Here is a 16,525-nt window from a genome sequence, read left to right as displayed (position 1 = left end):
TCTATCCAAACTTGATTTGGTTAGATTTACTCCCTAAACTTTCAACCACTAAGTGCTCACCCAACTTAGTAAGAGAATCCCCTCACGATCATGAATACAAAATAGAAATACAAACAAAAGAGTTTGACATAATTTTTTGACTTTTTCTAAATTACTCTCTTTGTATTTTCTCTCAATGGCTTTTACTAATACTTCACTTAATGTCTTTTTCTATTGATAAGAAATAAAGAAAGTTGAATACAAAAAAATAGAAAATTTAATGTAATGTCATAAAGGAGGAGAAGGAATAGCTTGAAAGTTATGAAGACCGAAACTGTGTACTCACTCCTTACTTAAATTTTTGGCCGTTTACCATTTTTAAAGAAGAGTAAAGCTTTCAAAACTTGAACTTGGTTAAACTCCTTTGACTTGTTATTCTTTCCCAAAATTCATATCAGAGACGTAGAGAAAAGATGAGACAGTAGCAGTGATTAGAGTTAGCATGCATCTCTACCTAACTTCTTTTTTTTCTTTCTTTTTCATTTAATTTCAAGAATTTAAACCATTCATTAATTCTTTGACTCAAAATTTTGTTTTTGACCTTTAATTTATAGCAGCGATTAACAACTTCCAATTTTTTTCTTTTATCATGCAAGAGGAATGCATCTTTAACAAATTACAATAAAAATACAAAGATAAAAATATGTTTTTGATTCACCTTTGATTTGATTTTGCTTTTGTGTCCTAACCTCTAATTTTTCTTCTTCTTTTCTGTTTGTTACTTAAATTTGATAATCACTTTTTTCTTTTGATTTAAACCCTAATCCAAACTTCATTTTCTTTGCATGTCTTCACAAGCTTTTCATCATTGATTTAAAGATAATCACGTGCAGTGGGTTGCAGGGATGAAGAGAGAAGGAAAATTCCGTTATTTAATAATGGATCAGAAGAAAGAGTATTACTTTTCATCTTGATTGGTAATAAGCAACAATTGTTATGAGCCTTAAGAAAATGAAATATTTATTGTTAGGCCTTATTTGTTGTAATATTATTTAATTTTAACCTATATACTAACCAAATAAATTATACACACAATTAAACTTTTGACTTAAAATTATAATATTTAATTATTATCAAATTTTTATTTTTATTTTCTCAAATTTAACAAAAACAAGTACACGTGAATCTTCGTCAATAAATAATCATTGTTCAACTAAGAATGAAACAACCCCATTAACCGGTTTATCACTTTCCACAACCACAACATTATTTGTAACATTGGTCACTGCATGTGTTACAAACTTATTATTATTATTATTATTATTATTATTATTATTATTATTATTATTATTATTATTATTATTATTAGGTCCCCCCTGAGAATAAAATGAATATTGAAAGTGATTTATCCTATTAGGGAACACCAAAATTCCTGAAAAATCAGCCACCCATTTTGTTCCATTCCCAGCCACAGATTGCTTCCCAACCGTTGATCTCAACCCCATTCCATCAACACTGTTCAAATCAATGACCACCTGGTCAACGTTACCAAACACTCCATCTAATGCCACAATTGGAACTTTAGCGTTAGGGTTCCCAGTGAACATATTATTGACTATCTTCAATCCTGATATTTGTCCCTTAATTGATTTCAAAACAATGTTAGCATCCCCCAAGAAAAATCCATTAGTGACATGAACTTGAACAGGGTCTTCCATCACAATTGTTGTGTAATCCATGTAACAATTATCAATTCTTGTTTGTGAATTTCCGGCTAGCATTACCAAGATTCCTATGCCACCAAAACCGGTGGCCTTATTGTAACAATGGACCCCGGTAACGATGTTGGCTTGGCCCCTTAGGACAATCCCTATGGCAGACGAGAAGATCGCAATATCGGTAATTGCGTTATCATTGCTAGCAAGTTCAATCGCAGTTCCCGAGAATTGTCGCTCGCCGGAGTCCCCTCCTACGGTTGAGTGTTGCCCAAGAAAGCAGCTAGATATGTAAGTTTCGTGGCCACCTTGGACTAGGATTCCCTCTGTAGTGAAATGGAGGAAGAAACAGTTGTTGATTCGGATCCTAGCCGAATCAACTACAAAGATTCCTCCTCCATGGTAGCCCGAATCGAATAGAATGTCACGGAATGTTATGTCTTCGTAGTAAATCCCTTTAGGTTGCTGAAGTTTCTTGTTGTACAAGTCATCAAATGATGCTGTTTTCGAGAGCTTTTGGGAACTAGATGCCCATAACTCAACTAGATGGCCATCAGTGGGAAATGCATCAGAAGCTCTCAACGTTCCTCCTTGTACCTAATCAATCATTAATTACAAATTCAAGTTTAATAGGTGCAAGAACATGATGGAGAATACACTATAAATAAGCCGCCAATTAATTGTAGAAATACTTATTTAGAGTTTATGAAAAAAAATGAATTATTCAAAAAACATTTGATTAGATTATCCTAATATGAATCAATTTAGGTGGGTCAAACGATTAACTTACTCGTTAGTTCAAGTAAGTATCAAGAATTCAAATTATAACTTAGGGATGTAACAATCCATTAGTGCATGTCAAATTTAGTATTTTTGACATTTACTTAACATTTTGTAATTTAATTAAGCAATGCAAGTACATAAATAATGAGATGGAGATGCTGACCACAAGATTGCCAGCAGCAGAAGAAGGGAATTTGATGGGCTTGCTAATTGTGTAGTTCCCACCTTGCAGGTCAACCAATACACCCCCAAGGTCTTTAACCCCCGGAAGCAGCTCCGCCTCACTCTCCAAACTGAATGCATCCTCCAATGCCTTTATAATTGCGTCGCTGCTGTCACGTGCTCCGCTCGTGTCTGCGCCGTACTCCGCCGGGTACACCACTCTGCTTCCTCCCTATTCATAATTCATTTACATTATATTATTTTCATAGCAATTTCATCAAATTCAATTAATCAAATAATATAGCTTGCCTTTGCCGTTTGTGATGGTGGATGAGAGAGGGAAATGGCCAATCTACCCTTGAGTTTGTTTCTAATATTATGAGAAAGTTCTTTGTGTTGATTGAAGCAAGTGGCTTCTTGTTGTACCACCACCAAGAAGAAAAAGGGTAAGAATGAGATTAAAAATTTCATCATGTTGTAGTGTTTGGGCACTAATGGTAGTGAACTAGTAATCAAGATTTTAGTTGTGAGAAAACAAAGAAAGAGTAGATACTAGATATTAGATGAAATGGTGGTGTTAGCTGTTTGAATTTCCCTCACTTGTTTGTTGGTTGTTATCTTATTTAAGATGCTTCGTCCTTTTTAGGCCAATGAATTGGTTGCTCTCTGCATGTTCCCCATGAGCCTTTAAAAAGACACACATGCCGAAAGCTAATTACTACTTACCAACTATAAAGTATAAAGTATAAACTGACTAATAAATGAAATTATTACAAGGTACCAACCCTTTTTATTATGAGAAATGTTGAGAATAATATCATTATATTATTCTACCATACTTTATATTTTGGCACCAAATATACTAACGTAGCATTTTTGGTACTAGTTTATATATATTTTTTTTTTTAATTATTTTTTAAAAAATTATTATACAATTAATCATACAAAGTTAACATTTAAAAATTATTTATATTGAGATTTATCAATAATTTTAATATTATATTTTATAATTTTTTAATAATTATTATTATTATGATAATTTATTTTTATATTTCAGTGAATTAATCATCAATAATCAATAACTCAATCATTCTAATTCTAGAAAAGATTACATTCTGATGCCAAGTATACTGCATTAGTATCAGTTTGGATATATCTCTTTTCAATTATTTTTTAAAAAAGTATTATGTAATCAATCATATGTAAATTAATATTTAATAATTAATTATGGTGAAATTTATTAACAATTCTAATATTTTATTTCATATCTTTTTAATAATTATTGATGGAATTGCTTGAATTTGAGAATGAGGTTAAATTAAGTTGGCTCAAAATTAACTTTTGCAGGAGATTTTTTCGTTTTGTCTCATATTCAGAAATAAAACAGAAAAGGACAGGAGAGATAGAGGTCAGCATGTATCCTGATTCGGTTTCTAAGTGCCATAAAACCTACATCCAGTCTCCACTACAACCATGGTGAAATTTTCGCTATAATCAAACAAATTACAAATACCAATACTAATGAATTACAACCCAATTTATCTAGTATCTTTCACTAAGCTTTTTACCCCAAAACCTAGCAACCCAAGTGCTGTCCCAACTTAGAAGGGAAACCTAGCCAGATTCAGAAACACCAAGTGCTATCCCAACTTGGCAAGGAGAATCCGCAGATTCAATTTACCACCAAGTGCTATCCCAACTTGGCAAGGAGAACTAAACATTAGTTCACAGAAACCAAATTACACAGAAAGAATTCATTTGGCTTTTTCATGCATTTCTCTTGCCTCTTCTTTCATGGCTTTTTCAACTCACATTCTCAAACCATTTTCTCAAATACAGAAAGATGACATTAGATAGTTATAGCAAAGAAAATCTGAAATGAAGCACAAATTGAAGGAGAATAATTTCATCTCAAGTGTTTTGAGATGATGCTCTTGTATCACTCTATTTTTCTTGATTTCAAATGTTGAAGTGAGGTCTATTTTATATCTTTAGCTTGCTCTCCAATTTGTCTCTTCCAATTTCTTATACCATCAACCCGTTGGAGTTGTGTCTAATGGCATGTTGTCCTTTTTCCATTCTGCTCCACTAATACTACTTGTTGGAGGAGCTGCTCCACCAATTCTGTTGTACTTGGATCTGCTGTCTTCTTTGACATGCATAACACTTCCATTTTTGAGCCATTTCAATTGCTGTCCATAACTCTGTATTTTTGTTTTGATCTTCCAAACTTGCTAATGATCTTCTGAATTTTTATTCTGAGTTGTCCTTGGAGTAGTGATATTTTCTTTGTGTTTTTGTTGCCTTTCTAGAGGCACAACTGTCCCATAATAGTACCAAATGTCCTTGTGTCTTGTTGCTTCGTTAATCCCCTTTTGTTTCAGTTGTCTTCCTTTTTCCATGATGAAAATAAATGCCCTTTTATCACTTTGCAAATGCAGAGCCTTCTTCCTTTGCACCTTTTTACCGATCGGTGCTTGTTTAAAGACTTTGGACTTGTGCATTGAATTGAAGCATTAAAGAAATACTTAAGCAACATTGTTGGGTTAAGAAAAGAATAATGGGCCTACATCACTAAAACACACATTAAACTACAATTGGACTTTTAACCTAATAAATATTTGTCATCATAATTTATTTATCAATATCAATCTTAACTAAACAATTATCATGAATTTTTTTTATATTTTCGTAGATTAATAATTCTAATATTTTATTTAATATTCTTTTAAAATTGATCACGATTTTCTTTTATATTTCTGTGAATGTTATATATAGTATTTCACTTTACCATTTATGAGCGTAAATTTTAGAGTCAAGTATGCTAATGTGTTGTGTTCTTGTGTCAGTCTACATGTTGATGCTATTTTTAAAAAATATTATGTATTAAATAATTAAATTTATTAACATTTAATGATTAATTATGGTGATATTTAATTTATCAATAATTATAATATTTTATATAATATATTTTTAGTAATTATCTTAATTCTTTAAAGGGAAATAGAAATACTGATGAATTGAAGAACAAGAAGGTAACTCTTTTGAAAACAGAAAATGTAAATTGAATTAATGCAGTAATTGAACAAGATTTTGTTTCTCTTTGAAACTTATCTAAACTGAAAGTAAAACCCCAAAGAGCGAGTGCTTCTACCAACTAGTGGAGCTCTTTTTATATACCCAACTATCTAACTGGACCTGTTTTAACGTCTTCAACCTTTTCATGACTCACTTGTGCCTTAATACCCCCTCAAACTCGAGTAGGGTCTAGGACACACCCAAAGTTTGTCTCTGAGTCGCTCAAACAAAGCTGTTGTCAGTGGTTTTGTCAAAATATCTACAACCTGGTCTGCACTTGGAATATGCATAATATGTAGTTTTCTGCTGCAACTTGTCCCGGATGATTTGGACATCCAGCTGGAAGTGCTTCGTTTGATCATGCAAGATAGATGTGGCTATCAACAGCATTGTGCTCATGTTATCAGAGTAATAATAGGAGCTGTGTGCAATTCGATATCCAACTCATGTAGCAGGTTCCTTGTCCAAACAAGCTCAGCTTCACAAGCAGCTAGACTTCTGAAATATGCTTCACACGAAGATCTGCTAATGGTCCCCTGTTTCCTACAACACTAGGAGACAAGATTAGCGCCTAAATAGACACAGAAATCCAAAACTGACATGCGATCTTCAAGATCAACTGCCCAGTCAGAATCAGAGAAGCCATAAAACCTATAATCTATGCATTTTTGTAGCAGGAGACCATGTTCTTTAGTGCCCTGTATGTATATCAGAATTCTCTTTGCTTTTTTCCAATGAGATAGGAGAGGAGAATGCATGAATTGACTGATCTTGTTCACTGCGTAAAACAAGTCAGGTTTGGTTATTGTTAAATATTGTAGTGATCCCACTACTGTCCTATACAGTTTGGGGTCTTCAAACTTCTCTGAACCTGTCGAAAATAGTTAAAGAGATGATATCATGGGTGTAGCTATGGGGCTAGTGTTGGGGCCAACCGTGGGGAGCTCTCGATAACTGGGAAGATTTCGAGGAGGAATCAAGTGAGAGAACATAAGATGAGAAGACACCACATCCAACTCAAAACTTTAAGGTGTCAAGTTAATGGGTCTCTCATCTTATAAACTCCTCACTATTCCTTGCTTTCTTTGATTTGGGACTAACTTCAACACTCCTCACACTTGCAACACTAACAATCTCCCCCTCAAGTGTGAGCCTCCACATCAAGCATCAACTCCCCTCTAGCTCCTTTACCACCACGAGTATTCGTCCATCACACCGCCGCAAAACACCGCGGGACACGCCGCCCGGACCACCTTTGCCGAGAAGACTTTCGATGCTTTACCTTGAATACTCCTTAAAACCAAACCGATTAAACCATCGGCTCTGATACCACTTGTTGGGGCCAACTGTGGGGAGCTCTCGACAACTGGGGAGATTTCGGGGAGGAATCAAGTGAGAGAACATAAGATGAGAAGACACCACATTCAATTCAAAACCTTAAGGTGTCAAGTTAATGGGTCTCTCATCTTATAAACTCTTCACTCTTCCTCACTTTCTTTGATTTGGGACTAACTTCAACACTCCTCACACTTGCAACACTAACAATCAATCTCTCCCTTCTCGACTAGGTGGAGGCTCTCGCCATTCCGGCGATCAAACAACATGTTTCAAACTTTTCTCTTGACAATGCTTTTTTCATCAGTGTGAACTTTCTCAAGTTCCAACAACTTGAAATCTAACACATCCCGTATCCAGTGATACCTAACATCAATATGTTTAGATCTTGGATGAAAAGTAGAATTCTTGGCAAGATGAATAGCACTTTGGCTATCACACAACAACACATAACGGTCTTGCTTGAAACCAAGTGCTATAAAAAACTTCTTCATCCACAACAACTCTTTACATGCTTCAGTTGCTGCAATAAACTCTGCCTCTGTGGTAGAAAGTGCAACACACTTTTGTAGCCTTGACTGCCATGAAATAGCTCCCCCTGCAAACTTGACCAAATAACCTGAAGTAGATTTTCGAGAATCAATATCTCCTGTCATGTCTGCATCAGTAAAGCCAACTAGCAAAGGTTTCTCACCACCAAAACTCAAACTCAAGTTAGTTGTACCTTTGAGATATCTCATAATCCATTTAACAGCATTCCAATATTCTTTACCTGGATTAGAGAGAAAATGACTCACAGTACCAACCGCATGAGCAATGTCTGGTCTAGTACACACTATAGCATACATCAAGCTTCCAACAGCTGAGGCATAAGGAGTTTCATCCATTGCTTGTTTCTCCTCATCAGTGATTAGACACTGCTTGGTGCTCAACTTAAAATGAGGAGCAAAAGAACTAGCAACACATTTTGCATCATTCATGCCAAACCTTTGAAGCACCTTCTTTATGTACTTCTCCTGTGACAAATAAAGCTTCTTGGAATCTCTATAACGAGTAATAGTCATGCCCAAAATTTGTTTTCCAGGACCCAAGTCCTTCATAGCAAAGAACTTGCTCAATTGTTTCTTCAACTCATTAATCCTCAAAGCATTCTTATCCACAATCAAAATATCATCCACACAAAGCAAAAGAATGATAAAATCATCATCAAAATTTTTTTACACAAATACACAATGATCTGAAGTTGTCTTACGGTAACCATACTTTCCCATAACAGATTCAAACTTCTTGTACCACTGTCTTGGATCTTGCTTCAACCCATAAAGACTCTTCTTAAGCTTGCACACAAAATCTTCCTTTCCTTTAACAACAAAGTCCTCTGATTGCTCCATGTAGATCTCCTTATCTAAATCACCATGAAGAAAAGCTATCTTCACATCCATTTGCTCAATCTCCAAATCAAGAGACGCTGCTAATCCAAGCACAGCACGAATGGATGACATCCTCACAACAGGAGAAAAGATCTCTTCATAATCAACACCTTTTCTCTGGCTAAAGCCTCTAACAACCAATCTAGCCTTATACCGAGACTTAGAATTGTGTTCTTCATTCTTGATTCTGAATACCCATTTGTTCTTCAAAACTCGTATACCCTTCGGTAGCTTCACCAACTCATAGGTATCATTCTCAAGCAAGGACTTCATTTCTTCTTGCATAGCTTTAAGCCATTGAGCTTTGCTTTCATCTTCAACAGCCTCTCCAAAGAATTCAGGTTCTCCCCCATCAGTCAACAAAATAAACTCATGTAGAGAATACCTTGACGAAAGCTTCCTCTCTCTTGTAGACCTTTTGAGTGCATTTGCAGGAATTTCTAAAGCTGGTTGTTCATCTTGATCATCATCACCAACTTCATCAAGTATCGGATCAATTGTTCCATCTTCACCTGCACTTGTATCATGCTCATTATTTTGAACTTCAACTCTACCATCTTCTACCATAGGCATAGAGGGAGTAATATCCAAGTCAGAAAAATCATCACTAGGCTAAACCATTGACTTCTCCACATTATCAACATCCTTCAATGTTTGGTCTTCAACAAAGACAACATCTCTACTCCAAATCACCTTTTTGTTAACAGGATCATAAAACCTGTAACCAAACTCATCCATGCCATAGCCAATAAAAATACATTGCCTAGTCTTTACATCAAGCTTAGATCTCTCATCTTTAGGAATATGAACAAAAGCTTTACATCCAAAGACTTTTAAATGATCATAAGAAACATCTTTACCTGACCATACCTTCTCTGGCACTTCAAATTGTAAGGGAACACATGGTGTCCGGTTCAAGACATGAACAACAGTGCTCAAAGCTTCACCCCAAAAGGATTTTGCCAATCCAGACTGTGACAATAAGCACCTAACTCTTTCAACCAATGTTCTGTTCATCCTTTCAGCCAAGCCATTCAACTGAGGAGTCTTCGGAGGAGTCTTCTGATGTCTTATACCATGCTCTTTACAATAAGCATCAAATGGACCTGAGTACTCACCACTATTGTCAGTACGAATGCATTTCAACTTCTTCCCAGTTTCTCTTTCAACAAAAGCTTGAAATTGCTTGAACACATTCAAAACTTGATCTTTAGTCTTCAAAGTGTAAACCCATAATTTTCTAGAATGATCATCAATAAAGGTTACAAAATAGATAGATCCTCCAATTCTTGTCTTCATCGGCCCACATACATCAGAATACACCAAGTCAAGTATCTCCGGCTTCCTTGAAGGTGGATGGCTCTTGAAAGAAATCCTGTTTTGTTTTCCAGCAAAGCAATGGTTGCACTTTTGCAAAGCAACCTTGCAACCAGATAAAAGATTCCTCTTGGATAACATATTCATGCCTTTCTCACTCATATGACATAATCTCTTATGCCATAAATCAGTTTCATCAACAAACTCAGCAGCATTAACAACATCTTTCACAATCTTTGCTTGAGTTAAATAAAGAGTAGAGTGTCGAGTACCTCTAGCAACAACCATGAAACCCTTGGTGAGCTTCCAGCTATCACGAGAAAATGAGCTATCCAAGTCTTCATCACACAACTTACCAACAGAAAGTAAGTTCAACCGAATATCTGGAACATACTTCACACGCTTCAAAGTCAACTTGGTACCATTGGAGGTTTCTAAGCAAACCTGTCCAACACCGGCACATTTTGCAATACCTTGATGAGCCATTTTCACATCACCAAAATCACCAGGAGTATAGGACATAAACAAATCCCTCCTAGATGTAACATGAATAGAAGCACCGCTATCAATCACTTAACTAGTGCTATTATCAACAAGGTTAACAGATTCAAACTCCTCAACAACAAGAAAATCATCATGAGTTACATTAACCTTGTCTTCCTTGCTACCATCATCTTTATTTGTGCTCTTGTCTTTACTTGCCTTGGCTTTCTCCTTCTTTAGCTGCCAACAAAATTTCTTCACATGTCCCTTTTGACCACTATGATGACACTCAATATTCTTATACTTTTCTCGAGACTTGCTTTTGCTTTGATCTCTACCTTTAGGACCTCGACTTTTGCTTCTCCCCCTAGACTCAGAAACAAGAACATCTGAATGTGTAGTCGATATACCTTGTGACTTTCTTCTCATCTCTTCATTCAAAATACTGCTCTTGGCAAGATCCATAGAGATTACACCATCAGGAGCAGAATTGGACAATGACATTCTGAGAATTTTTCATGAGTTTGGTAAGGAGCCAAGAAGTAACAATCCTTGAACCTCTTCATCAAACTTGATACCCATGGAAGATAACTGATTCATAATTCCTTGGAAATTATTCAAGTGATCTGTCATTGATGTCCCATCTGTATACTTCGAAGCCAACAACTGCTTGATCAAAAACATCTTGTTATTCCCAGTTTTTCGAGCATACAACTGTTCAAGCTTAATCCAAAGAGTCCGAGCATGTGTCTCTCCAATAATATGGTTCAACACATTATCGTCAACCCACTGCCTAATATATCCACAGACTTGTCTATGCAACAAAGTCCAATCATCATCAGATTTATCATTAGGCTTCTCTGTACCAAAAACTGGTTGATAAAAATTCTTGACATAAAGCAAATCTTCCATTTTTGACTTCCACAAATCATAATTAGGACCATTAAGAGTGATCATCCTACTAGTATTAGTATTAGCTTCCATTGTTCACAAAATCACAAGCCCAGAAAAATACCAACAAGTTCTGATGCTAGTATGAAAGAGCCTAGCAGCGGAAACGACACAAATGTCCAACACAAGAACAATATGGAAGCACTCACAACACAATATGGTAGCAACTATAACAAGCAAATATAGCAAGTAAAGCAATAACAAGAACACACCGAGATTTTAACGTGGAAAACCCCCTCAATGTGAGAGGTAAAAACCACGGGTCATCCAGACCAATAAAATAGCTCCACTATAATCAAATGAGGTACAAAAGAGTCTCAAACAAAGCACAAAACGTGCATATAACCAGCCAAAATATCAAAGCACCAAAGCTTACAACTTAGAAGCGAGAAGATGAAATATACCCAAAAAAATAGAGCTGCTGTCGAAGCCAATTTCTCCCTCTGTAGACCTCCAATTAAAATCTCCACCGTTCAGAATGAAGAATAAGATGTGAAAAATCTATAGTCCAAATTTCACGTCGATCCAACGGTGAAAGAATAAGAAACTGCCGCTCTAAGATTGCTGCTCTGTGTAAAAACGAGAAACCTAATTTCTCTCTTGCAAAGCCAATTTCTCTCATTGCAAATCTCCAATCAACATCTTCACCGACCAGAATGAAGAACAAGATGATAGAAACACGCAGTTTAAATTTTAAGCCGATCCAACGGTGAACAGGTGAGAAACTGCCAATTGAAATTTACTGCTTTGGGCGAAAACGGAAATTCTGTTTTTCCCCTTCTCTTTCTCTTTTTGGTGGCTACTCTCTTTCTCTCAAATGACCTCCAAAATCTGAATTAGGGTTGTGACACTAGGGTGCAAGAATATACCCCCAAAATGTTGGGCTTGAGTCTCACAAAGGAGAGAAAAACCCAACAGCACCAGCCCTGCCAACTTTGGACAAAAGATCAGTCACATATTTTGTTTGTGACAAGTAAAGATTTCCTGTTTTTGTTTTGTGACGCCCAACAAATAATTAAGTTCTCCAAGATCTTAAAAAAAATATCTTATTTAAGCTTTGTATCATTACTTGTATGGCTGTAGCATCACTACCTGTTATGATTATGTCATCCACATAACACAATATATATGTTACAAAATGTAGGGATGAACATGAATCGGATCGGATATGGCCAAAATTTCGATCCGATCCGCACTAAAATCATCGGATCGGATCGGATCTAATATCCGCAGTTTTTAAGATTGGATCCGATCCGATCTGCATATTTGCGAATCGAATCGGATCAGATATCGGATATATCCGCAAAACACAAAAATATTTTTAAAAGCTCATTTTTATTAAAAAATATTAATAAAATTCATTTTTTCTAATCTTTTAAATATGTTTACTGTTAAGATAATATTAAACATATTTTTCTTAAATAGTAAATTAAAGTAATACAACATATATGATAATTATTAGTTGAAATAAAACATAAAAAGAATATTTACTTGTTTTTCTTTATTTTTGCAGATACGCGGATATGCGGATCGGATATGCAAATACCTATACAAAATTCGCAATCTGATCCTATTAGTGTGTAGATCAGATCCGATCCGATCCGATAGCCTTGTGGATCGGATCCATATCCGTAATTTTCGGATCGGATTTGGATAAATATCGCGGATATACGGATCGAATCCGATCCATAAACACCCCAGAATGGAAATTTTTTTTCACAAACAAAAAAAGTGTACGTATCTGATAAAGTGTTTTTAAACCCAAATGAATATAGTGTTATGCTAAGTTTGATAAACTCTCTAGGTGCCTGTTTTAGGCCATATAAAGCTTTATTAAGCTTGCACACATGATCAGCAAAACCTTGTTCAAACCCATACGATTGTGTCATGTAAATGATTTGATGCAATTTTCCATTGAGGAATGCATTGTTAAAGTTAAACTGTTTAAGTGTCCAATTCCTAGATAATACAACACTTAAGACCAATCTGATTGTAGTTGTCCTAATCACAGGGTTAAAGACTTGTTCAAAGTCAAAACCCTCTTGTTGATGAAAACCTTGGGCCACTAACCTGGATTTATACTTCTAGACAATGCCATCAGGGTGCCTTTCTTTTAACTACATATATCCATTTACACCCAATAACCTTGGCATTTTGCGGTTTAGGAACAATACACCATGTATTGGTTCGAATGAGGACTTGATATTCTTCTTGCATTGCTGTGTACCAATGAGGTATGCTAAGGGCTACTTTAGGTATTTTTGGTAGCTATTCCTTATCGTCTAAGTCAGTGACAGTGGAAGTCAAGACTTTTGATTTTGCAGAATTAATTTTGGACCTAGTTATCATTGGGTGTAGATTTTCTGATTTTGAGAATTGATTGGTGTTAGTGAGAAAGATTGGTCAATAGAGGGTAAATGAGTGTTTGTGTCAGTAGTGGATTGAGTGTGTGTTAGAGGAAGAGAATGAGAAATATCTGGTATAGTGGCTCTAAGAGTATGCTGATTATTTTTAGTTCCTTGCACAGCATTAGGCACATGAGTCCCTGTAGCAGAAGTAACAAAAGAATTACTAGAATGAATAGTATGGTTATGTAAACTATGATGATCAAACAAAGGTGCATAATCATGTATCACAGTATCAGACACGGTACATGTAGGAATCTATTTTGATGCAAATATGGTTTGATAAGAAAACTTATTTTCATCAAATTGTACATGTCTTGAAATATAGATCTTACCAGTAGGTGATAGGCATTTATATCCTTTAAAATCTGAAGAGTACCAATAAAAATACATTTATGAGACCTGACTTCTAGTTTATTTTTATTGTAAGGTCTAATCCAAGAATAGCATGCATAACCAAAGACTCTTAGCATATGATAATCTGGTTTATTTGAAAAAAGTTCATAAAGGGATTTATTTGACTGATTCAATGATGGAAGTCTATTAACGAGGAAGGGTAGCAGAGATCACAACTTCATCCCAATATGTAAGAGGTATGGAAACTGTAGAAAGCATAGCTAAGCTTGTTTCTATTATATGTCTATGTTTTCTCTCAGCCAAGCCACTTTGCTCAGGAGTATATGGGCATGAGAATCTGTGATGTATATCTTCTTGACGCAAAAATTCTATGAAACATTTTGAGGTATATTCATTCCCATCATCTGTTTGAAATTCTTTAATTTTACAGTTTGTTAGATATTTAATATAGGTTTTATACTGAATAAAAGCATGAAACACCTGGGATTTATTCACTAACAAGAATGTACAGATGTACTTACTATAAGCATCTATAAATGTAACACATACCTGTAGCCCAAGTGTGAAATTAGTGGTGCAGGACCCCACACATCAAAGAAAATGAGTTGTAAATGGTAAGTAAACTCAGTAATTGAACCAACAAATGGTAGTTTATGCATCTTTGCTTTTGCACAGTTTTCACAAACTTGAGCTGTAAAGTCCACATCTGTTTTATTAATATCAGTAAAGCAAATATTACATTGTTTTAGTACTAATTGTACAGTTTTAAAGGCTAAGTGCCCTAGTCGCTTATGCCACAAATCTAATAAAGAACAATGCAATGAATACACAGAAGGAGACGTTTGATTAGATGATGGTTGAGGAACACAGATATTCACAAATTTGTATAGTCCTCCATTTCTAAATCCTTGTAATAAAATTTTGTGAGTAAATTCACATTTTACAACACAATAAGTGGCATGAAATTGAAAATAGACCGTATTATCTTCTGCAAATTTGCTAACACTAATTAAATTCTTTGTTATTTCAGGTGTGTGTATTAGTTTTTGTAGTAAAAACCATCTTTTAGAGTCAATAGAGTATAGAACAGAATTACCAATATGTGTAATAGGGATACCTGTTCCATTTCCAATTTGGACCTAATCAGAACCCGTGTATTCCGATCCTGAGAGCAAATTTGAAGGATTAGGTATTATGTGATGTGAGGCACCTGAATCTGGATATCATGAGGGGTCTGTAATAGAAGAAGGTACATCTACATATGCAGATGGATTGTGGAAGGAAGATGTTGGCAGTGGTGGAATGGTTGATGTAGGAGTACCTTGTGAACCTAAAGCAGATGATGAATTTGTACCAAAGGTATCAAATCTTGATTGGTGAGGCTGTGGAGATGGGGGTATTTCTTGGTTGAATATGTAAAAACAGCGTCAAGCAATGTGACAAAATTTTCAACACACTTGGCATTGTGGTCTTGGAGATTGGTAGAAAGATCTTCCACTTCTTTGAAATCTATCACCATTTTTTCCTTTTCTACGCCCTCCATTGCCTCTATTAAAAATTGGAATTGTTGGATATGAAGACTAAGCAAGATTTTCCTGAACCATTGCAGGTTCTGTTTTTCTGAACTTCTCCAGCAGATCCTCATGAGTTAACAGAAGAGTTTCAACCTCACATAGTGTGAATGAATCTGGTTTCGAGTTAATTATTAGCAGAAGCATTTGATAGTCTTCATAAGTCTTTTTAAGATGGCTTGTATCTGTTTTTCCATTTTGAGAGGTTTCCCCCAAGGACTGTTAGTGAGTCTGCAATGGTCTTGATCTTGGAAATATAATCTGCTGTTGAAAGACCTTGTTTCTTGATTCCTTTAACCTGAGTCTTCAATTGTTTAATTCTGAATTTGGTTGATTCTTGCAAATAAATTTGTATCTTTTTCCAGATTTGATAGCTATAGATGCATCCCACCATTTTTTGCTTAAAGACAAAATCCATCGATGCTAGCAACCATGATATGAGATTCTGATCATCCTGAATCCATTGTGTGTATTGATCAGATTCAATACATGCTCTTTGGTTTTTCTTGATTTTCGAACTGTTGTGGAATCTTCTCTTTTTGCAGATGATCTTGTAAGCATTGACCTCTAATGGCTGCAAGAGCTTATTGCTCCCATGTTTTATGATTGTTCTCTCCGAGTTTGTCTTGAATCGGATTGAATGGTCTATGAGAAAGAAATTGTGTTGTTGTCAAATTGTTGATGCTGCTGTTATTCGAATTTGGTACCATGTTTGCTGAGGATGGAGACTCATTGATTGAAGATGCCATCAATCATGAACCTAGGGATCTTGATACCATAAAAGAAAATGGAAATACTGATGAATTGAAGAATAAGAAGATAACTTTTTTGAAAACAGAAAATGTAAACTGAAAACTGAATTGATGCAGTAATTAAACAAGATTGTGTTTCTCTTTGAAGCTTATTTAAACTGAAAGTAAAACCCTAAAGAGCGAGTGCTTCTACCAACTAGTGGAGCT

General features: G+C 35.4%; 1 protein-coding gene and 1 long non-coding RNA gene across 2 annotated transcripts; both read right to left on the bottom strand.

The window, feature by feature from the left end:
• Positions 1–1,166: 1,166 nt before the first annotated feature.
• Positions 1,167–3,255, bottom strand: LOC112740322 (polygalacturonase QRT3). Its single transcript, XM_025789082.3, has 3 exons — positions 2,949–3,255; positions 2,641–2,871; positions 1,167–2,291 (listed from the first exon to the last, which is right to left on the bottom strand). Exons 1-3 carry the CDS (start codon positions 3,111–3,113, stop codon positions 1,182–1,184), a joined length of 1,506 nt encoding a protein of 501 aa, XP_025644867.1. The 5' UTR covers positions 3,114–3,255; the 3' UTR covers positions 1,167–1,181.
• A 9,840-nt stretch (positions 3,256–13,095) lies between these two features.
• On the bottom strand, positions 13,096–15,032 carry LOC112741811 (uncharacterized). Its single transcript, XR_003813430.2, has 2 exons — positions 14,545–15,032; positions 13,096–13,778 (listed from the first exon to the last, which is right to left on the bottom strand). It is a non-coding gene; the product is annotated as an uncharacterized lncRNA (long non-coding RNA).
• Positions 15,033–16,525: the final 1,493 nt, after the last annotated feature.

Source organism: Arachis hypogaea, chromosome 14 (genome assembly GCF_003086295.3).
Source record: "Arachis hypogaea cultivar Tifrunner chromosome 14, arahy.Tifrunner.gnm2.J5K5, whole genome shotgun sequence".
In the NCBI taxonomy this organism is placed as follows: domain Eukaryota; kingdom Viridiplantae; phylum Streptophyta; class Magnoliopsida; order Fabales; family Fabaceae; genus Arachis; species Arachis hypogaea.
The sequence above is the reverse complement of the archived record's forward strand: the minus strand, read 5'-3'. Positions and strand labels throughout refer to the sequence as shown.